We start from the raw sequence: 24,581 nt of genomic DNA on the forward strand, positions 1-24,581 counted from the left end.
AACATCTAACTGCCACTTAACCTCACTTTCTCTACTTACCCATCTGCTCACCCCTCCAGCTTCCAATCCATCATCCAGCCGTGCCTCTGGCCCCATGAAATGACTCTGCTAGTCATGAACAGCATTAACCCCCCCCCATCCAAATGCATACACGCACACACATATGCACACACACCCACGATCAGGTGCCCCTTTACCTCTACTCAGAGTGCAATCTCAGGATACTTCACCTCTGCATCAGCCTCTCACTGCAGAGGCTGTTGTTTCTCTGCTCTGCTTTCCTTTCTTTATGTGTGATATTTCTCCTTCATGAGGAGCCTCAGAGTGGCCTTATCATCTTTGGCCTTTTCATTCGGCTTGCCTTTCAACCTGGGTTTTCTGTAAACTCTCTTGCACACACACGCACACTAATATACAGATGTACTCACAGATGTAAAAATACACTACACTGTGATACATCTGTACTAATTGGATTTCAATTTTCCATCCTCAGCGCAAAAACACACACAGTCTTACAGTGAAACACAGCAATGCCGATCTCCCATTTTCATGAACTGAGATTTAAAACATTAAAAGAGAAAAAAAACATAATAATAATAATAATTGCATGCGGGGATGTGCTTTACAGAGCCACATCCCTGAGTGCCCATATGTGAGGTATTTGTAGAAGCTGCCATTCATAATACTTATATTATGTTTTGTCTACCTGTACGGGTGGTTACACTTAACCATAAAAGCTGAGCAAGTCAAATATGAGCTGATATCAAAAGCCTTTATAAATTTAAACCTCCTGACACTCTGACTTTCATATATTATCCATGTTAGAAAGATAAAAAGAGTAGTGTTTGCATGTGCGTGTGTGCGTATTTGAGTCCAGACCAACTTGCATGAAGATAATAAATGTCCTTAGAAATAAAGTTTTTTGCACCAGCTGCAGGGAGGTAAAAAAAAAAGAAAAAGAAAGAAAACAATTATTCAGGCACCACATATCTTATTCTATCTTTTCATCTTTGTCCATCACTGTCTGTGCCTTGACTCTTCTGCACGCTCTACCTCTCCACTAAAGTGGCTGCTCGCAGGTTGTAACGCTGCCAACTCTATAACTGCAGTTGTGGCTCCTCAGGGCTCTCATGTGCTGAAGAATCATATGGGCCTATATTGTGAGCAATTTCACAGGCACTTTCAGTCAATAACTCGCAAAGAGCAAGGTGTCCATCTTTGAAAAGCTGGATGCTCTAACTAACCAAGTTTGATTGACCATAATCACACAATGTCAAGCCAAATAACTGCTTTTGTTTAAAACAACACCTTGTGTTTTTGACTGAAACTCTAAGGTCAACAGTGACAATTGCCCCATGTTACATGAAATGACTTAGAACAGCTCATAAGGCTATTATGTTATCCTTGAAAGGGATGTAATTGTTGAATTAGGACCACAAAAATATGTAAAACTAAATTAATGATCTGATTAAATCTTAACACTCACAACTATATGGAAAATACACTGGATAGGAATAAAAAGAGGAATGTGTCTGAAAACAAAATTATTCCAACCTTATGGGCAACAGTATAAATTTAACCACTCATCACAGTTCTCTCAAAAAATGTCCATGTTGGCTAAAGTTACAAAGTGGCCTTAGTAATTAGCACTGTCACTTGACATTAGGTCCTGTGCCCACATGGGATTTCCTATGTATACATGCGCTTTCCTTTGGGTATACTGTGTGCACAGTGCGCATGCCCGTGGTCTGGTAGGTCTGTGTTGCAGTCTTGTCCAGTCTGCGTGTCAGATCAGCGTTGGTGGCGGAGCGTGAGCTGCCCAGAGGAGGAGAAAGTGAGGTGTTGGGGGACCCTGGTGTGTGGAGGTTGGGGGGTGGGGGGCTTGGGTTGGAGAGGAGAGATGGTAGAGATAGAAATGGACGGCACGGACACAATGTCTAATGGCAGTTCCAGCTGAGAAAACAAAAATACCCGAGGAACACTAAAACCTGAGGGGTGAAAAATATGCGGGTCTGGCGAGAGGTCAGATTCCCCCACCGTATCTAATTCAATTTTACAAACTGTAAGAAAACACGCTGCTGCTGTCCAAGCACTGGGGAAATGCGCTGTAAATATGTCCATTTTATACATTTCATCATCAAACTATGTTCCCCTTCAATTTAGTCAAAAGCTTTGTTGTGGTAATGCTCCCTTTTTTCAGTGTAGTTTCGCTTGTTTTGCAGATATGGCAGAGAATGCAGCCTATGTTAAATATTGTGTCAGTGTTTTTAAAACATGGGAAATTGAGAAGTTTGGTAGCCCGGATAGCTTAAAGATCCAATGCAGTGTTTTTAAGGAAATGAATACGGAGACTCAATGCTAGATGGAAAGGATTGTGTCTAAAGGTGATTTATTATTGATGATTTAAGTAACAAACTAGAGGAGTCCAAAGGTTTGTTCTTGCAGCTTTTACCAAAATCACGAGGAGCATAGATCACGCAGAATTTCCAGAGTCTATGACAGATAAACACAAAATCTGATTTTTTTTTTCTGTAAGTGGCTGAAATAGTAAGTGACTCGGGAGTTACATTTTTTAATTTAATTAAAAGGCAGCTCATCTTAAGTGATGTGAAACGTTTTTCTCCATTCCACTTGCTAATATTCAGCCTGCTTTTAGTGTTGGGTTAGTGTGACTTGTGGGACACAGTATCTTGTACTGAATGTAGTCCTGTCTGAAAAAGGCCACAACAGGCTGCAGAGAGCTGCAGTCTTGCTGGTGGTCTGCTCAGGCCTGGTAAAGACATTACTGCAGCATTCTGGGAGAACGGGGAGTCCCATAGACAGCGCTCACTTCTCTAAATAAACATTAGTCTTAAAAAGTTTGGCCCCACGACCTCAGCGTGATCGCATTTCACACTGGATAGTAAACTTCAATTTTATCGCGAGGTTTTCCCCTATACTTTTCGAAAACACACTTTCACGGCGAAAAAAGATTGAATGTCAACTTAAACAAAGTTTCATTTTCGCCTTTCTTAGGGGGACACGGGAGGCTGCAGTGTCCTTGGTGTTTCTTATATCACACCCAGAACTGACTTTTGTTTAACTTTACTTATTTACCTCCACTTAAAAAAAAAAAAAAAAAAAAGTATAATCGTTACACTATTAAAAACCACTAACTGGACACCAATGACTATGATCGTTAAAAAAAAAAGCAGACAAATGAAATACTCAGATTGTCTTACGGTGGTTGCACATTTAAAAAGGCGTGATTACCTGACGTGGGCAACATTTGTCCTTGGATTTAAATTTTTTCTAATTTAGGTCCAAAGGTCTCACTTGGAAGAAAAAGACACGTAGCTTATTTTTTTTTTTTTTATGAGCCGTTACGGTTTCATGGCACCGAAAGCGAAAAACAGTTTATGCCAAGAATCAAATGAAAAGACAAGTCCAACAGTTTATTGTGGACATTCCCTTCAAACAACTTCTCCTTCCACTTCTGTCCACTCAGACGCTCAGTGATTATTTTACCCATAAAGGCCTGCTGAGATCTTTTTTTTTTTTTTTTTTGGTTTGGCCTTTGGGGAGAAAGTGAAACTCTTTCTCTGCACACCGAAAAAAAGAAACCCACATGGTTTACCACGTTTAAATTCTAATATGATCAATAATTGTAGAGAATACGAAGTAACCATTAGTCGCAGTGGATCCTGGCTGTGAGTCTGATGCACAGGCATCAAAGGTCAAATGGAAGAAGCCAGTAAAAGCGCCTGCATCGCGCAAGTGAGAGCGACCAAGAGCAGCTGCGCCTCTCTATCAATGCAGCAGAGAAAAGCTGCACGCCGCCTTTGCCTTAGTGCGACCTGGTAAAACCAAACTCACGACACGGGTTGACAAGCGTGAGTCATGGTGCCCAACGTGAGGTCCAAGGACCACCAGTTGGACGCTGAAAAGCATTCAATAAGACTAACATGGAGAACTTGAAAAAATATATTTTAATTGAACTGTATAGTAGCACATTTAGTGAATGGATAAAGTTTTTGGATTGTATGGTCTCAATAGTCATATGTTGATTTTACCTCACACCAAATGGGGGGGAACCGGAGGGCGACTCAACTTCCCTAAATAAAACCACCGGAGCTTCCACCAGTGTAATAACGTTCAAGTGCGGGGTCACAAAACTGATAATTAACCTCTCATTTTTTATAACTTCATGCTCTTGCACTGGTACATATGAAATACTTCTGAGATTGTGTCTCTAGAAAAGAAGAATATTCTCAGTCAGAGTTTCTGTGTATGGGCTGTTGGAGAGGCTTTGGATGTTTTGACTCTACTCAGCAGTCACACTGTCAAGCTTTTATTGTTGTCCTTCAATCAAACTCCAGCTCTGTGTGTTGTCTCCTGACATTTGTGCAGATCGTATCGGATCAAGACATACCGTGTGTGTGTGTGTGTGTGTGTGTGTGTGTGTGTGTGTGTGTGTGTGTGTGTGTGTGTTCTAGCCTGTCCGTTATTAAGGTGGGGTGCTTTTGCAGCCTGCTGGGTTTATTATTTAATTTGTGCGCAGTTTGGTGCCTCAGATCAGGTGGCTGATCTGACTCATCTGTAATTATCTCTTGCAACTTGTGTGAACAGTCAGATTAGGACTGTGTGCACGTGTCTGCATGTTTTCATTGTCATGCAAAGCAGGTGGAGCTACAGCTGCACGCTCACTGCTGTTGACTGACCGAAGGAAAAACAAGTGCACTGCGTTGTTATGTGTCAGTAAGGCGTTCCGCATCTCAACCCCACTGCATCCTTTAAACATTTTATAATCCACGGATTTAAAATGTTACAGTCAGGATGCAAAAGGGTTTTCTTTCATTTTTTAAAAAAAATCTTTTTAAATCCAAAAGCAAACCAACACCATCCAGACTTTACAGTAAACACACACGCCCCACTCTTCTAAACGACGGGTGTAGCATCACCTGCTATCATATTCTGGTGATCTCTGCAGGATAATATCTGCAGTCATTAATACCCCTGCAGTGTGTGTGTGTGTGTGTGTGTGTGTGTGTGTGTGTGTGTGTGTGTGTGTGTGTGTGTGTGTGTGAGAGAGAGAGAGAGAGAGAGAGTGTGTGCCCGTGCACGCGCGCGCTCTCATCTCTCTTTTTTTCCTGCAGCAGGTGTTCGTTTGGTGCGTCAGATTCGGCGGGGCGAAGATCTTCCAAAGTTAATATTGTGTTTCCAGAGATGATGGGGAGTTCACTGTCCTCGATTTATTTACACATTCTAAATTAATTAAGCGAAGGATTCCTCTGTCTGTTGCAAAAACACGGAGGCTGGAGGGAGACTGGGAGCAGCGAGGGGAGGCTGTGATTTATAGCGGCGGTGCCGCTAGGGCCGCGGCTCGCCTCTCCTCCAGGACGGGGAGCCGCGGACAGAGCCAACATTCCTCTGTGGGGGCGAGGACGCTCGTCTCCCGTGCTCAGGCACACACACACACACACACAGAGAGAGAGAGAGAGGGAGGGAGGGTGAGATGTATACCTATATGGGAGTGAAAGACGCACGTTCACAGGCTCTAAAAGTTGCTGGCTCATGAGGGAAGAGCCTCAGTGAGACTCTCTCCAACGGTTCCACAAGTCAGAGACCACAACGAGGACTTTGTGGACAAATGTGTGTTTGTGACAGGGTGTCCAGGATGTCCCCAACAAGGACTGCAGCAGTCCTGTCAGACCCGGGACAACGTTCACTCAAACTGGATTCTGCTGTTTGGTCTCTTTGACTGTTGGCCTTTGTTCCGAGAAACAATGTCTTTGAAGGAGGTTTTGTCTTAATGTTTAGATGAAACTAGTCGAATAATCAAAATCTAAAAACTGCTTTTGTCACTTTAAGTGATCAACAGAGAATATGACTAAAAGCTACAATAACAGTATTGTAAATATTGGCCTTTTGTCATCTATATATAGATCCAGTAGCGCCTGCCCTGTGCGCGTGTCTTGATTTTCTATGTCTTATTCCGTTTAAGGGTAGAAAAAATTATTTCAAGGGCCTACGGTTGATTTCAGGGGGACAAAAACCACAAACAGATCTCCCACTGGGACTGTATTCATGTTCATTCCCCTTATATTAATGTTGCTGCCTTTTTGCGCATTTAATGTTATATAATATTATATAATATTATATTATATTATATTATATTGTAGTTCTATGTACAGTTAGTGGAGAATGGATTTTAACGAGCTTAACCTTGAAGACCAACGTGACATCATCCCCATGAGCACACACACGCACACAAGGTTTCCTCGTGGTGTCAGCATACCCTCTGTCTCCGTGTCCTTCAAGACACAGCAGTGCACGATGCATCGATCAAGGAACGTTATTGGCAAGGCAGTGAAAGACTTAAGTAGAACGATTTCATTTAATCCCTTGCTGTCATGCGCTGTTAACGAAAATATAATAATAATAATAATAATAATAATAATAATAATAATAATAGGACTAATAATAGTCTTGTTATAATGTTATAATCACTTTCACTTCATTTCTAGGGCTTTCCCCAGAGGATCAAAAAAGGAGAAAAACATTCAAAGTGAAAAGAAAAAATAAATCGAAATTTATTTTGACATCTGAGTCTTTGAATAAATTTTAGTGGCATCAAATACTGGTTTAATCTGCTTACGCCCAAACAGGGGCATATGGAAGCGGTTAGAAGGAGATGGGAAATGCCTTGAAATTTATAAATGTGTCTTTGGTGACTGTTGAGTCATTTGGCTGTCACTTCATATTTCACTCGGTCCTGCTTTTCGTTTGAGAAACCGTCACGAAAAAAATGACGAATGTCGTCGCGGTGCCCGTAAAAAAGACGCACTCTCCAGTGCTGAAACCGTGGGTGGTCTCAAAGTGACATCCCGCACCAAAAAAAAAAAAAAAAAAGAAGACGAAGAAGGGGCTGTATGAAGCATTAACGCGTCAATATCTAAGCGGTGATGATATCCCATTAGGACTTTAGATGAAAAATTAAAGGGCGTTTGGGAAGATGCGCCCCGGATGTCTAATGTGTTCAGTGTTTGTGGTGGTTTGAGGAAGAGCAAGTTCCAGGTCTATTCTGGTCACAGGCCTGTAATCTTACAGCAGACACTGACAGCGCTGGTGCGCATTTGAGCTGAAAATCCATACAAATGGGTTCAGTCTCAAATCGTCCATTTTCAAAGCCTGTGCCTCTGGCTGAACCTCCCCATGGCAAATCCAGTATATGTGTGTGTGTGTGTGTGTGTGTGTGTGTGTGTGTGTGTGTGTGTGTGTGTGTGTGTGTGTGTGTGTGTGTGTGTGTGTGTTTGAGTTTGAGTGTTTGTGTGTGTCTGTTATACTTTGCGTCTAGTGATTTTTATTGGCTTAGTTTTCGTTCCTGCCGTTACTTAAATGGTTTTTTAACCAGCTCTGCAAACGCTTCATGTGGATTTTAATGGACTGATGCGGTGCGTAATGACTCCCTGTCAGAGCGGCTGTGCAGAGAAAACTTCAATAGTCTGCTAATGTTTTTTTCCACCTCATTTACTGTGCAAGTTATAAATGCAGGGTATCAATTAACATCGCGGATACAAGTGGGGTTCGGGGGGTGGGGGGCATCCCTAATCAAAATTATTTCTCAAATCCTGATTCGATATTTATCAATCGCCCAATTTGCACTAACAAGAAGAGAAAAAGAAAGAAAGGAAAAAGGAAAGAAAGAAAGGAAGGAAGGAAGAAAGGCTGGTGCTGGATAAAGAAAGTAGTCATGTGTTGGTTTTCGTTTCAAAGACTTTCAGTGAGCTGTGCTGAGGGAAAACAGAGGAGTCAGCCCTCCCACCCTTCATCCTTAATAATCATCTGTCAAAACACCCACAAACTAATTTAACCATTTGCACACAGATCTGGTGAATAAAAGACGCTTTACACCCCCCTTCTGTCTGGAAACATGTGCTCCAACAACTCTGAAAAAGACCAATGGGCCTGTTTTCTGTAGCCGGACGAGTCCCACTGCTTCTTTTATATGTATCCCGAGACAACACAGATGACATGAAAGCGGGAGCAAAACCGAGGGCCTTTTGAGAAGATTGCTTTTCAGGGTCTAAATGTGTGTGGCTGGTCTCACAGGGGGGACCGCTCGCTGTGCGCACATTCACTCCCTTGGGCCAGGGGTCCACACTGACAACATCAACAAACGGCCAAAAAGCCGCATTATGGTGGATTAGGAGCCTGATGAAAAATGCTGCTACAAATTAGCAACGAAAGCCCAAAAGACCGTGGGTATATCCTTGTTCACTTTCAATTACAGACCGCCGAGGCCTGCTAACGTCCCCCATTCATTTAAGGCCTTTGTAACTTGCTAGAAAATGGTCCTTTACAAGCGAACAAGAGCCACACAAGAGGAATACTTGCCCACTGTTGCGTGATATTCATGACTGTTATCTACATCAAGTCGTGTTTGAAATATTTGAACTGAATTTTGTGCGTTTCTCACACCTAAAAAAGATTCTTAATTTACTGCATGCCTAAGAGACTAATAGGGTTTGTCTGATCCCCTCGTTGTAGCTGGTCAGTGTTCACACCTGAATTCATTATGTGCGATTGGAGCATGCAGGAATATCAAGATATAGCCGTAAAGAGTTAAATAAAAGTATGTAAAATTCACCCCCTTCATGTGCAGCCATTCAAAAAAAAGTGAAATCCTGCTACATGGTTAAAACAATTCATTTACAAGTTAAAAGAAATGGTTTGTTTGTTTGTTTTTTTTAAATATGGTAGTTTTATTTCAGTTAATTCGACTGTTGTGCTGCTGTTTAGTCCATTATAGTCTTTATCCATTTTTTGTGCTAAAAAAAAGTCTGACGCCTCAACAATAAAAAAATAACGATTTTCTCTTTTTTTCAAATTCACAAACATTTATTTTTCTTGTCGTTACAACAAAAAATGACCTATGAACATTTAGTTGTCTCTCTCTCTCTCTATTGGCAACACATGACATACTATGTTTCACAGATTAAATTGTGAAATAGGAACGAACAACAATTAAAAGGTTGAGAGAGGTAATGCGCTCTTTTTTTTTTATACCAAAACCACACAGCCTACGTGTCCAACAACATGAAATGATATTGTCACAAATTCACCATGTAGAGGAGATTCAGAGTGGGGTGGGTGGTGGTGGGGTGTTCTGGGGGTCTGTGGGTGAGAGTGGGAAATGGTTATTTTTGTGTCAGAGCCCCCCCCCTCCCCTCCCTTTATCTCCATGTGCTTTCTAAGTAAAACCTGAGTTTGCCGTCTCTTGTCAGCCTATGTCAACAACAGTGCCATTTTCTCACGACGCACAAAATAAAAACACTAAAAATCATAATAAAAATTCTCAATTATATATATATATATTTTAAAAATCGCAAATCATCCTGTGGGTGGCACCTTTAACTTATAAAATAACAGGATCATTTTCTTTTCCTCCCACTGACAAAAGAAGGCCACATGCCAGATTGCAGGCCAGCACTGTTTTTTTTTTTTTAATTTGATGTTTTTTGTTTTTTGTTTGTTTTCTTTTGTTTTTAAAAAGATCCCTCTCCGACTGTGTCCTCCCATTGTCTCTCAATATTATACACATATTTACAAACCATAAATAAACCTTTCTCTGCTCTTACATTGTTAAGAAACGGGTGAGAGCCAAAACACTCTTATTTCAGCAAGAATGTTCAGCCTACCTTCACATAGGACGACGCCACAATTGGCTTTTTAATAAAAGCGGCCATTCAGCGCCAGCTTTAATGGTTTTCTTTTTGTTTTCTTTTTTTTTTTCTTTTCTTTCCTCTTTTACTTTTAGAAAGGACATGTGTTCATATTCGGGGTTTTGCTGGAAAAAGTCTCACTCTGTGGCCCAGGATGTAATATACTGTCCTGTGATAGGTTCAAGTGACTTGAAGCAGAGGCCAGTGCCGGGGTCAACATGGCCAGGATCTGAGCCTGGCTGCCCGGCTGCGCGCTGTAGGAAGAGGCGGTGGAGTTGGCTGCACCGATGATATTGTCAATGGAGAACGAAGGCCGACTCGGGGTGCTGGAGTCCGTCTTGAGAGGCGGCAGAGACGGGCTTAGTTGAGGATAAAAAGGCTTTCTTAAATCGGCCCCTAAAAGGGAGGGCAGGGGATGCGGCGCAGGGAATATGGAGGCTGATGAGGGCAAGGTGCAGGGGGCGTTAGGGAACGGGAATGAGCTACCTGTGTGGTGTGGGTGATACGGGTTGTGAGCTGCGTGGAAGTTCTGCAGCTGAAGTCCATAGTTGTATCCATACGGACCGTATCCAAACCCGGGTAGAAAGCCACCGGAGTCCCTGAGGATTTCATTCGTTTGGTGCCTCTTGAAGCGCTTCCTCCTGCGCAAGAAGCTGCCATTGTCGAACATGTCCGCGGAATCCGGGTCGAGAGTCCAGTAGTTGCCCTTTCCGGGGTTGCCGGGCTCCCGTGGGATTTTCACGAAGCAGTCGTTTAGCGAAAGATTGTGACGAATAGAGTTTTGCCACGCAGGGAATTTCTCCCGGTAGTAAGGGAATCTGTTGCTGATGAACTCGCAGATCTCACTGAGAGTGAGGCGTTTCTTGGGGCTCTGCAGGATGGCCATGGTGATCAGGGCGATGTAAGAGTAGGGTGGCTTCACAAGTGCACTTTTTCTGGGTTTGTCCCCAATCACGGACCCGGCCTCTGCGCTGGACCCCATCTGGTCTGGGCAGTCGGAGCTGCTGAGACCGGGAGAGGAACTCCTCTCGGCCGCGTTCTGGGAGTAGTTATCGTCCGAGTCATTGTCCAAGTTGAACTCCTGGTGAATGTACTTTCCGTCCTTTCCGACGGATATGTCACCCCCAACCACATCGATGTCCACATCTTCGGACAATGCAGAGCTGTCGGACATATCCGTCCCTAAAGTCATCCTTGGAGACGCCGCTTCTCTTCCCTTTCTCTCCCAGATTTCCTCCTCCTGTGGTCCGGCGAGCGCGCGCACACACTCTCCCTCTCCCCCTCACAACCACACCAGACTTTTGCTGCAGCTTTATCTCCAACTACTGAGTGCACACATGGCTAGAATCTATTGGAAAGATAAATAACTCTTTGACCTGTGACTTTGGCGACTCCTGGTCGTCCGAGGCTGGTCAAGCGGGGCCGTGCGAGGTTCTCATCGAGCAGAAAACTTCTGGTTCTCAGGCGTAAAAACACAGTCAGAGACTATCGTTCCTGCACCGATACACTCTTCGGTTGTCTTCAGACGCGAAGGTTTCCGTCTGTGATCAGTTTGTGCTGTAGGCCATTTTAAAAAAAGCTACTTCTAGATATCCAAGTGTCTTTCCAAAATATCTTTTACGCACGGCATTGGGTAGGTATCCAGCCAGACTGTCACACTATCCTCCTTAGCTCTCAAAAGGTATTTATAGGACCACGCTGATCACGTGGTCCTTGAGTCACTGTTACCAGGAACTGGACTAAATTACCCTGCAAAAAGTAATAGATGGACCAGCTATTAAATATTAAAATCATATTTATTTGAATATTTAAATGTACAGGAAGACAACATCCGTTGTTCTCATGTATATTAACTTGTTTTAGACGTTTTCATTTACTTGGTGTAGGCTGAAATTCCCCTCATTCTGTACTTCATCAATATATTGACAATCTATTCACAAAATAGGAATAGGGATAAAAAATTGCACTAAAAGCGAGAAAAAATAAGTGTCAGTGACAACCAAATTATGATGTTTCTCCTTTACTCGTTTGAAACCCGAGTTCATTTCTGAACTTGAGGCTCCGTGACTCATTTAAATTGCCATTGTCTTTTTGTAGTGTGAGAGATGCAGCCCATAAGGTGCACACCGACGATGACGACTGAGATCTTCATTAAACATTCTCCACAACGTATACAATCCCATTGTCTCGTACGGACAATTTTTACAGTGTATTCAAATGTCCCATTTGTTTATAATGTGGTTACGAGAAGGTTGTTAAAATTTTGAAAAAATATCTGCACTTAAAAAGTCAAAGACAGGCGAAAAGGCAAGTATTATTATTATTATTATTAATATTATTATGTTCCTTTTCAAATGCAATATATTTGTTAAATTCAGAAAAAAATCTTTAAAATAACAAGTTTGTAGATATGAGGATTTTGCCAAACCCAAAATACGCCTATTAACAAAACTTTCGTTTAACGTTTATTTAATATTTCTAATATTTGTTTCAACTTTAAACATTTGGGTCTGTAAAATCAGTTTTTATTCAACTATTCAAGGTGCGGAGCTTTTCCAGGTCTGTCCTGGTCCCTGATAAACTGGTTGATTTGGGCGTGTTGGATGGTTTTGTGTTTTCCTTATCCAGAAGTCACAGCATTATCCACCTGCATTTTTCTGCATAATTCACAGCGGCACATTCAGCTGCAACCTGCTCCAATTCGTCTTCGTCTTTGCAATGTAACGCCAGCAGATGACAATGTGTAATGCGTCTGTAATGTGTGCGGGTTTATGTGGAACAGGCGGACATTCCAGTTCATTATGCTGCAGAAACACCGACTTATTATAATGCGTTTACATCAGCACCCTATTCATCTTATAGCTCCAACAATATATACTGCTTGTCATTATTTTTTGACTCATGAGAGAACAGAAGAGTTTTCATACAATATATCTGCACTGTTTTATATTTACACTGTTGCCCATAAAGTTGGAATAAAAATATATTTTACCTCTTCTGTGATTTATTCTTGATAGATAAAGTGTATATCTACTCTTTGTTGGTCAATCAATCTCTTCCAATGTGGTTACTAATGTGTATGAATAGGAATAAAAAGAGGAATGTGTCTGAAAACAAAATTATTCCAACTTTATGGGCAACAATGTATATTTGCTTTTGCTTGTTTCAGTCTGTATTTTTATTTATTTGTTGAAGGAAACGACTGTTCTACCGAGGAATCAGGCTGAAGACGAGCATGCGGCATCTTAAATACCCCACAGAAGCCCTGACTGAGCCGGGGTGTCCTCTTCTCTGACCTGCCTGTCACAAGCCTTTTAAAATCGGAAACCGACACCGAGACTTGCCCGACAACTGCCCGACAGACAGGCATGGCACATTATTTTCTCAAGGTCTCACAGGCAGCATATTTTAATTCTATATTTTTCATTGGAATTCCTTAATGTGCCAAAAGGCTCTTGTGCAATGGGGTGAAAACTCTGCCCCCTTTTTATTTATTCATTTATTTACCTGCTTGACCTCTCACACAGTGCTCTGCTATAGGTGAATAATCTTCATGACCTTCTTGATCACGAACTGTGATTCTTTATATCTGGACTCATTGGATTTGTTCTATAGTGGAAGCCACTAATTGTATTTGACAGTCAGTCAAAAAAAAAGATGGGCTACAGGACCTGTTCCAAACTATATTTTTATGTTTAGAATTTTAGCTGCAAAATTTGTAAACTATAACTTAGAAAAAAATTCATAATCAAGAAAACCACTTAGACATATCCAAGTTCGTTCACATTTGGCTGAAAAGTTATTTTATCGATTTTTTTTTTATTTATCAAATTTTTCGAATTATTTAAATTCGGTAAACTACAAAACGCTCAGGTTCTTCAAGTTTCCAAGGGTTTAATAAGGTTTTGTTTCTAATGAGCCGTGATCTGCCCCGGGTGGAGGGGGCTGCTCGTTATTGCAGTTTGTGGTGTTGAAGCGCCCTCTGCTGTTACCACGGTGATTTAAAAAAAAAAAAAAAAAATCAACTCCCAAATGACAGTTAAAGCCTGAGTCACGTCCTGTGTAAATACAAGGAAATGGTAAAACTGTGAAACTGAAGTGAAGGACTGAAAGCTGCTGAGGTCTCCTGAGATCATGAGAAGGGGATCAAATCAAAGTCAAGTCCAGCAGCAGTTATTTGTGAATAAAAGGCAGTGCCCCCACTTTTTAAACAACAAAATATATTAAAGTAATATGTAAAGAGTAGAAATTTTAATTAATGCACAACAATTTCTGTGCATAACAGTAGACAGTACATAAATTACTACATTAGATTTGCATTAGAGTACTTTGGCTGTCTGACAGACTTGCAGAGATGAGCTTCATGTAGCATAAATAAATGTCCAAAAAAGGTTTCTGTCCAATTTGGCTTCTTAAGGGAGCAGACTGCATTGTGACTCTATATTCATCAGTGTAAATAACATAATGATAAACCTTAAGACCAACTGGAAAACAATATTAAAATTAAAAAACTCTCCTTGTATATTTAAATGAAGGCAAGAATGGATGGATGAAACTAGGTATTTTGAGTCTCCACTGTTTCTCATTCATTCAGGTTAAATAACCAGTGTTCCAGCTATAGACTCTCAAGCTTTACCAGCTGCCTGCAGAAGGAACACTTGCTTTAAAAAGCCGTGCTCTTAATGTGTTTTTGCACATTATCGTCATTTTCAAACCTGATATGGAGCCAACCTTTAACCAGCTTCCTAATAATATTTTAAATTCTGCACAGACTACCTCTTTGCATCAGTGCTCAATTTTCTTTTCTCCACAAGAAAAGGTCTGTCCATTATCTTTTGCTCTTCGTGTGAAACCAACCTCTCCAGTTTCTGGGGAAAAGAGGTGATCACTTACTTAAGTATGAAGGAAAGAAGAACTACAAAAACTGAGGATGTGTCTCATCAAACGACAAAACGATAAAAAAACTATTCAAAGACTACAAAGCAAAATCAGTTTAGTTGAGCAAAATCCATTAATTAAAAAAAAAATCATGCCTCAGACTTGTACAGATCAAACCAGCCTCGTTGTAGATTGAAATTAGCATTTGGAACATTATTATCTGCTTTCTTCACTTCACTGTTTACCAATACTGATGTAATTAATCATAATAAATACAACAATCACAACAAACTGATAAACAAAACAAACTTACCAAAAAAATCTGTTTATTAAAAAAAAAACAGAGACTGAACTTTTCTTGCTTTTGCTTCCATCTAGTGGTGGAAAAATTTCACCTGGAGCAACTTTTTGATTCCTTCAGCATTTTAGTGTTGAACCAACATCCTTGACTTACACTGAACACACAGCTGTTGGATCAGACAGAGGTACAGAGGTTTAGCTGGACCAGGCCAGTACTCTGAATCTGACCATGCTGACAAACTGACTTAATACATCAGTGATATTTTCCAGCTCGTGATGTGTGGAAGTAGATTATTAAAGGCAGCTGGACTTGATGTTTGGTCTTTGTGCTGGCTCACCCCATGTGTTCCAGTGTTACAGAGTTAGATCCTGTGCGTGGTCGGATTGACCCACCAGGTGGCCAAGTTTGATTACAGTACAACCCTCACACCAAAAATGATTGTACCATGGAACGCTCACAGAAATCATAGCAAAGCCTCCATCAACCCCTGTGATGCATTAAGTGCAGTAGACACAGTGTCAAAGAGCCTCTGTGCAATATCAGAATAATAGTATAGTATAATAGTAATTATAATTGTTACTAGTAGAAACAGTCTGACCACCAGCAATGATGAAGCTTTCATCTGGCCTGTAACTGTCTGGCAAGTTAAAAATAAATAAATAACTAAAAATGAAAAGTCAGATTATTTATATGTTACATATTTATCACCTGGGAATGTACTGTACTAAACAATAGTAAATTTTGTTTTTAAATATTTTTTCAACTCTTTCTTTCACTCTCTGTCTTTTTTATGTGCAATTGAAATGTTTTTGTAAATTGTTTTTTTTTTCCCTTTAACTTTGAGCTTCTTTTACTTTTACTTTTACTTTGAGCTTTTAGATTTAATCAAGAAAATGTCTTTCTTCATTTCTACATGATCTTAAACGAACGAACAAAAACAAAATCAAACTATAAAATCAGAATAACAGTTAGGTGTTGATAAACAGTTTAATAACCAGAGAATAATCAGTAGATTTGTAATTCTGGCTCCTCATAGAAACTGTGAGTGAGCACTGAAAGGCTAATGTTAAACGAGCATCAACAAAGTTGAAACAAAAAAAAAAAAAATCATTTTAGGAGCATAAAACTGACAGATAAAAATCCATTTCACAAGTAACATAAAATCATTATTATTAAAGTGATTCTGAAAACAGAAAAGAGATGGGTTAAATGAATCAAGACATTTTGAATAAGAACTTTATGTGGTTCAACCTACAAGTAAATTGTGTTAAAAGATCATTTAAAAAAAGATATTAAACAGAGACACCAGTCCAAGCTGTAAAAATTACAACTTATACTTGTACATCTTTTACTTCGTCATTGTGTTGTTGGTAAAGTTATATTCTCTCAGTTCTGACAAGAGGCCTGTATTTCAGGATTTGAACCTGATGGCTATGGCTGCGTGGATGTGAACATTTTGTATTATTGTGTTTTTTGTGTACTCTCTTTGAGTGGTTACTATAGTCCTAACCTGAGATTTCTGTGATTTATATTTTTATTTTTATTTTTGTAATGTTATGATGATGGAGATGATAAAAGTTGTGCTCTTTATTTCTAAATAAGTACTGGGGAATTCAGCTTTTGAATTCTATCTAGCAAATCTATGCTGCTAATTTCATTGGTTTATCTTCTGTTGGTCTAATATTAAACATCTAGTTTTGCTTTACAACTGCCCAATTTCTAAAGATTTCTAATGTCTAAACTTTGAGGCAGTCCCTAAAAAACAGTCTAAACAATTATTTGAATATTTCAATTCAAAAAAATGTCTATATTTCAGTATAGACACTTTATCACATAACGTCTTGATTTTATTACCTAAATTCTGACTGAACTGTGTTTACAGGGAAATGAGGGCTGTTACTGATCAGTCAAAACGGACAGGGTGAACACTGGCCTGGAAAAGACTCACTTAAATCAAACATATTTAAACTGTCATAAAGAAAGACCACATTTATTTTAAAAAAAAAATGAATTTATTTTAGAAGATCTGTCTTCACCAAAAACAACACTTTTCTTTTATTAAAGTTTTTACATCAACAAACTATTTACATGAAAAAACAGCAAACTCCAATGATATAACGAACGCGTGTAAACTCAAAAACAGGCTCCGAAACACGAGAAAATATGAACCAAATGTGTCACAATTAAAATACATAAAACTCTGAGATACAGTCATGGAATGTGTCAAACGGATCTAAATGGCTTTACACCTTTAAAATAGGAATGTTTTGCATGAGGCTCGGTCATTTTGTGTCATTTCGTTTCTGATCTTGGCAAAAAATAAATCAAATTCTTACAAGATCTTATATGGTGAACTCATAACAGTAGGCCGTTTAAGGCCGTTTTGGAATATAATCCTTATATTAGGCTAAAATATCCCAATAATATTCTTAAAGGGGCCTTTTATGTTAATATACGAATTGTGTTTCCTTTTATATGGACTCATTGGGAGTATATTTCTATGATATGGGACTATTTAGTAGCCTAATATTCTGAAATTCATTTAGATTTTTTTTTTTAACTAACAAAGTCTCACATGTACCGGTCTAACCCTGATGCAAAGTTGGCCTGTCTCATGTACGTGTTGTTGTAGGAGTTCATGGGGCTGGAGAGGCCCAGCAGCTGCTCCGTGTGCTCTGCGCAGGAGCCCGGGCGAAGGGCCGGCAGGGAGAGCCGGTTGCCCGAGCAGTAAACTTGAGAGTTCCCTGGGGAGAACCCGGATTGGCTCATGGTGGGCAGGTTTGGAGGAGAGGATGAAGAAGAGTACGAGTACCCGGCGGCCAGATTGGAGGTGATGTTCCCGCTGTTTCTGCTCAGCATGTTCGCCGAGGGGTTGACTGTCTGGGTCTGGAAGCACGCAGACGGGTCGGTGCCGGTGACCGAGCAGCTGGAGGTCATGGTGCCCAGGTCACCCCCACCCAGCCCCAGCGCTTGGGAGTTGAGCTCTCCCCCCGCGCCGCTTTGCACCACCGTCTGCTGGCTGATGATGTTGTCGATGCTGAACATGCGCGGCTGTCCTTGGCCGACCCCGGCGGAGGTCTGGTAATGATGCAGCATGGCAGGATGCGGGGATGTGGCTGTCAGCTGAGAGCCATAACCAGACCCTATCCCTGCGTACAGAGTGTTAGGGTAAGAGGGCCTGCCCATAGGGGTTGGGGTAAAGGCGCTGGAGCTTTGCATGTACCCGGGGTAAGTGCTCACATCAGTGCGCTTGAACCTTTTCCTCCTCCTCAGAAAACTCCCGTTGTCAAACATGTCCTCAGCTGCGGGGTCTAAAGTCCAGTAGTTGCCTTTCCCTGGTCTGCCGGGCTCCCGGGGGATCTTCACAAAACAGTCGTTGAGGGTGAGATTGTGGCGGATGGAGTTTTGCCACTTCTTTGAGTTCTCCCTGTAGAAAGGAAAACGCTCCATGATGAACTTGTAAATGCCCCCCAGAGTGAGCTTCCTCTCGGGGGAGTTGGCGATGGCCATGGCGATGAGGGCGATGTAGCTGTAGGGAGGTTTCCCCCTTTGGACGGGCCTCTTCCTCCGGCGGCTCCCGGTGGGCAGGTGCTCCTCGGTCTGGCCCAGAGCGGCTCCGTCCTCCGTGCTGGGACTGTTCCCTCTGGGCTCAGACTTGATCAAAATATTGTCCTTTGACCGGGCCTGCAGCATCAGAGGCGGCGGAGGAGGCAGCGGCGAGTCCAAGCTCACATTTGGAGACAGGACAACAGGACTTGCCTCGGCAGGCGAGTGCTGCGTCTCTGCGGTCATGTTGCACATGCCAGAGAAGTAAGAATAATTTGCCAGATTCATAAAAGAAACAATATGATGTTCTTCTTTTTGTCGAAATGATCTTGAGCTTGCAGGGGGGAAATGCCCGTAAAAGAAAAACACGTTAGGTGCGTATTTTACCAGTGGCTGGTCCCCCTGCTCTGGACAGCAACAGCCCCCTGTCCTTCCCTGGTGTTTGGGTGGTGTGTGTGTGTGTCAGTCCAGGTGAGAGAAAGGCGTTGACAGTTTTATAAGGCAGAGCAGGAATGACGCCACTGTGAGGCAGTGACGATGGAGGCAGGAGAATAAAACCACCAAAAGACCATTTTAATATTCCCCTAACACATAGGAACTTAAGTTGTATTGTGATATCAGACTAAATCACATGATCGTACAGTTAATTGAGTTTTTGAGTATTTTTCTGTTGCATACTATCACAGTGATTCTGTCCTATACCCTGATGTCAGTTTTCAAAATGGGATTTTAGGATTTAGTTAATAAAAAACACTTTATTTTGAAAAGGAAAAGGCCTTTTGTCAGTTAAAGTCCATGTTAACATGCGAGAAACACCAGAGAAAGTTTTGGGTAGCCTGTATAAACCATGATAATTACCCGTAATTCTGCCTTAGTGGTGTGTTAAACCATTGTGGAACATTGTTAGATGGGGCCTTTTATGTTTGGGACACTAACATTAAAGATGTTAAAGATTATTGATGACCTCTTCTATCTCCCTGACTCTCTGTTTCTCTGCTGCTCTCTCCGGGGCTTTCACTGACAGATCTGTGTATATCCAGGGCAGAAACAACACTCACAGAGCTGCTCTGTGCTACTCCAAACCCAACAGCCAATCCACCAATTGAAAAATAATAACAAGCCACTGAAAACAAGCAATTGAGCTATCAAAGCTCTTGGTGAAGAAAAGTAAATATCCCTTCATTTCATTTTCATTTTTGGAGAGTGATAATCAAACAGTCCCCTGGCAGGAGAGGAGAGGTGTTATCTTATGGATTTTGAAGTAAAAACACACTTCTGCACACAATCGGTATGCAGACAACACCCTTTAAACACATACCCGTGATAGTGCTTCTAATTGATTATTTAGGCAAATAGGAGGTTGAAGTTAATTACAAAGGGTAAGATACACAGGGAGGTGACCTGCTGCCATCACTTTTAAGAACATGGGGAGAGGTAGCTGTGGATTGTTGTGAATGATACACTGCCTGGACTGAGCGCAGCAAAGGCAGCCTCGTGTGGCTTGAACATTTGTTAACCTGTTGGCACACCCTGCAGACAGGTGATAAATTAGAATAACCTGGATGTGGGGCTGGTGGGGGGCGGTGTCACTTACTAGTTTGATTAATATGTAAATTATGTGGATCACATACCATGACCTTTGCAGTCACCATCAGCTTTCTTGAATACTTTTCAGAGATTTTGGACCAGATTGTTATTTTGGACCACAGTGTTAGACAGTGTTCTCCACTATCATTGTCAAAACACCAAAAGAGTGAATATGTTCAGGAAAAATGTTGTAGAATCAATTCCAAAGTGCACCAAAACTGTTCTAGACACTATATGTATTTTAGCCAAGCACCTTATTTGAAATTCCCATCATATGTACATTCATCCATGGAGTATTTAAGACAGTAGAGAGTGGGGTGAACTGTCCTTCTGACAGGGCTGATGAAAAAATATGGTGGCAATAATCAAACCAGAGTCATTAGTCATAACCGCCTTCTGTTCTGCTAGATGCCTGTTTCCCCGTCACCCTCACTCCACCAACACAAAGTAGCTGGCAAACCCACCCCCACCTCACACACACACACACACACAGATGACTGGGACCCCTCCCGACCCAGCCGCAGCTCAGACAACACTAAGCCCAGCTAGCTACTCACAGCCAGTGGCTAACAGCTTCAGACAGGCGTGGGAGCGGGGCTGTATCCAAGCAGGATCTGCCCCCAGAGCTGTCAGGTCAGGCAGGACAAACAGGGGCTCAGGCCAGGAAACGGGCCCTCTGCCTCGGGGCCTGCGGCCTCTTGCTAATCCCCTCCCCTCCCGGACCACCCCACCACCCCATCGGAGCCTCCCTACACTTCTCTGCATCTCGACGCTCACTGTAAACTTGTCCTGTACTGTGGTCAGTTTATGTATTTAATATTTTATCCGCTATGTTTTACACACCCATGCACCAACATGCACGTGCATATTTTGTGTGCAGTGAAAACCTTGCTTCAGTTCCACCCAGTGTTACTATGATTACAAAATGGCTGATATTGGCTCCCCCGATCACCACCTCCCCCAACCCCCCAATACCAGGATGGTGCCGCTGCATTGGAAAGCACATCAGGATCTATAAATAACAGGGGAGAAAAACTTCATATACCTGCTATTTAACTGCCAAATTCCGTGACTGTTCAGCATCCTTTTATAAGAGCCTTATTCAACAACAAAAAAAGACATTAATTAACTTAGTTGTAATTATAAGAAAAAAAGTTGTCTTACAGTAACTATGGCAACTAGATAAGCCACAGCTATTGCTGTAATCTTGTAATATTCTTTTATGACAAACAGACACACACTGTCTAAACTCATGCATTACAGATAATAAAAAAAAAAAGGAAAAAGAGAAACATGGAAGTCATGTTTTTGTAAATCTTTTATCTTAATGTTGGATTAACAACAGCAGTTGAAGACAGAAGGTGGAAATTCCCTGAAGCTGAGACAGGTGGGAGCTGAAGCCCAGCTGGTTCAGATTCAAATGGATGATAAAAAAAAAAACAAACAATATTGTGGTTACATCTCAGTAAAATTTGCCTTTTTTGGAAGCAGCTTTAGCCTGAATCACACTTTAATGTGTAAGCATAACTAAAGGTAGAATATAAGGCAATGCCAAAAACAAATTAGCCTGAATATGCTGTTTAGGCATATTGTAATGAACTACATTATTACCGCCTATAAATAAATCAATTCAATATGATCAACTCGACTGACACTAGGTTTGAGGCATTTAACAATTTGTTGATTTGAACCAAACATGAATGAATATAGAGAGAAATTCTCCTAAATGCTGCTGGTGAAGCTTTGATGAATTTTGTGGAATAAAAGTCTGATGTGTTAGTTCACTCCAGAAAGGGACATTTTAAATTAAATTATTAGATTAAATGATTTGCTTGCTGTCATAAGGAAAACTAAAAAGTGATTTAAAAAAAAATTGAAATTTTACCAAAACATAAACTTGTAGTTTTTATTACAGATAGAAACCCAATAGGACTTTGCTGTAAAAGACAGTAGTTGGATGTTTGCGCGCCCATGTGAAGACACAGTTGCAGGGATGTGCAACACATTAACTCATGCCCTGACATATTCTCCACCACTCTCTGTCAAATCACCTCTACACCTCTAGTCTCTGGTGGTATCTGATGGCAGTTGATCTGTAAATTCTCTTCCTCTTTTTGATGAAATAATGAGAAATGGAGAGGAACAGAGGGACAGATGAAGTTGCTGAGTAAACACTTGGAATCCATTCATTCGCAAAGTGGCTCCAGGGGACGGGGAGTGGGGGGGCATGAGAAAAAGAGGGGGAATAAAAGAGTGAGAGACAGAAAGAGAAAGAGAGGGAGCAAGAGAGAGAGAGAGAAACACACGAGAGAGCGCAACCTTTTTCTTGCTCAAGCCCATCAAGTACGGGCCAGGGCTCCTGAAAACGCAGGGATTACCAGGGTACTGGGGCTGCGCTGGCCTCGGCCGCCTCTGCTCACTCCTGCACTGCACGCTACACTGCCCTGCTAAAGCACTGCACATGGTTCTCACACACACATACACAGCCAGTCATGTTTGCTTATGTGGCACTCATCTTTTATTTGCAAAAGTTCACATGGATGTTTAACACATAGATACATACAGACAGAAGCTCCCACACACACATATATTCTTAAGCAACACATACAAGTGTCTCTGATTTAATTTTAGTGTCATTTTCTGCCTCAGTTTAATGATAAATGTTACATCTAATATATTGCCCACTGAGAAACAGACTCCACCTGAGGCACAAAATTCAATTTCTCCTACAACTCTTCATTCACTGAGCAACATAAACTTTGACCTGTAATGATGTCATGAAATCCCCCAGCCTCCAGCGCTGCAACCAGGCATGCTGCACGGCTCATCCACAAGAGTGAACAACAAGCTGAGGTCACATCCTGCAAAGATAAGCGCAGTAATTAAACAATTAGGAAGTGAGCAACAGACAGATGAGGTGGAAAACAAGGCTTCAGGTCGTTTGATGGATGGTCCATTTATATAAAGTTTCTCTTGATAGAATTTTGCCATCCCCAATGTCATACACCCCACAATCTCAGATTTTAGAAATTTTAAATGAACAAAATGATCAGTAGAGCCCACCCTGATATTGTGAAGGTAAGAGGCAAACACTGTCCTAATACTCAGCAGCTCACCACAGTGAGCTAACAGAATGAAGCTTACTGACTTAACACCGGGAGTTCCTGGCTGGCTGGTTAGGTCTTTCCTTAGCTGCTTTCTATTCCAAGGGCCACCAATACAATGAAGAGCAAACAGAGGATATTGTTCACCCTGTCTGCTCTGGAGAGATGAGGTGGCCAAAGCTAAAAGGGCATTTCTGCACCAAGACAGGCACCAGAAATGTTTTACCTGCAGGATCAGAAAATAAATTGTTAGACCCCCTACATTTTGAGATCTTGATAAATACATTAAAAGACAAACAGTAACTGATCAAGTCAATGGTCAGATGATGAAATAAGATTATTGCTTTGGTAAATCAGTTATTCAATGCTAAACAAATACATGTGCCTAAAAGCAAAAGCATGATTATCAGGTTTAGAATGATGTGATTTTGTTCAGACATCCAACCAAGTGCTGTAAACACTGGTTGTTGGCTTTACTGTACAAGCCACTGTGTATCTGAGGCATTCCTGGAAGGCTATGTGGACCAGACTGGCAGACTGGGTGGTGATGAGTAACAGCTTACCGCAAAGGGGAGAGGGACTGGTGTGTGGGCAGCATGGCTGGGTTGTGTGAGTGAGTGTGTATCTGTGTGCGCACAATCATGTGCACATACATGTGTTAGGAGAGCTGAATAGAATTTTTCTTTCACTTCATTCAGAACGTGATTTAAAGCTGCTTCATCTCACATTTTTTTTTAATCACTTCCAAAATGTCTTCAAGTCACAAAGCGGAGTATCAGTGAGGTCACAGTGACATAGACAAATCCTTCTGTAGACGTCAGAGTTTCGGAGCAGAGAGAGAGGGAGCTAAGGGAGGTGGGCTCATAAAGGAGACAAGGACTCTCATTCAGCGGCTCCACGCGTCTTTATACTTATGTCTTTCAACGTGCACTTCTCACTCTTTCACCTCAGCTCCTCTGGGCTGGACCAAATTTCATCCTTTACTCCAGAGGAAAGTGAAAGGAAACCACTACGCCAATAAAACATTTGTTCTATGAAACCAAAATTACTGCTGACTGAATCCAAAAGAGTGAATTCTGCCCATATCACCTTCATCAACAGCACTAGTTGTCCACCTCGAAGCAGCTATTGGTCCTGGCATTGCTTGGTGGTGAGAGATGGACAGCCAGCATGCGGACACACAGCAGCCTGCCTCAAGGCTTTATTACACTGAGAGAGAGAAGAGCAATGATAAGACCCGGCCTTTACACAGACTGATAAAGTTGGACACACACACCACATGCTTGTCACACACACATAAATACAGACATGTATTTGTGAGAGATTTGTTTTAATGCCAAGCCCAAATGTTCAACCTTTATCACGGAAATTCATTAAAGCAGAAAGGTCAGATTAAAACTAGTTTCAATACCTGGATGTTATCCAGCATGTTCACTTCATGGAAATCTGATTTAACTAATC

General features: G+C 41.4%; 2 protein-coding genes across 2 annotated transcripts; both read right to left on the bottom strand.

Annotated features, from left to right (window-relative positions):
• Nucleotides 1-9,710: 9,710 nt before the first annotated feature.
• On the bottom strand, nt 9,711-11,344 carry foxd2 (forkhead box D2). Its single transcript, XM_041039524.1, has one exon. The coding sequence runs from the start codon at nt 10,894-10,896 to the stop codon at nt 9,796-9,798; it is 1,101 nt and encodes a 366-aa protein (XP_040895458.1). The 5' UTR covers nt 10,897-11,344; the 3' UTR covers nt 9,711-9,795.
• Nucleotides 11,345-17,454: 6,110 nt separating this feature from the next.
• On the bottom strand, nt 17,455-18,717 carry foxe3 (forkhead box E3). The gene has a single exon (XM_041040764.1). The coding sequence runs from the start codon at nt 18,715-18,717 to the stop codon at nt 17,455-17,457; it is 1,263 nt and encodes a 420-aa protein (XP_040896698.1).
• Between the last annotated feature and the right edge of the window lie 5,864 nt (nt 18,718-24,581).

The sequence above is a fragment of the Toxotes jaculatrix genome, chromosome 6, assembly GCF_017976425.1.
Source record: "Toxotes jaculatrix isolate fToxJac2 chromosome 6, fToxJac2.pri, whole genome shotgun sequence".
Classification (NCBI taxonomy): Eukaryota; Metazoa; Chordata; class Actinopteri; family Toxotidae; genus Toxotes; species Toxotes jaculatrix.

Excerpts from the sequence above, each read along its gene's own strand:
- foxd2 (XM_041039524.1), bottom strand. The coding sequence starts at position 10,896 with ATGACTTTAGGGACGGATATGTCCGACAGCTCTGCATTGTCCGAAGAT.
- foxe3 (XM_041040764.1), bottom strand. The coding sequence starts at position 18,717 with ATGAATCTGGCAAATTATTCTTACTTCTCTGGCATGTGCAACATGACC.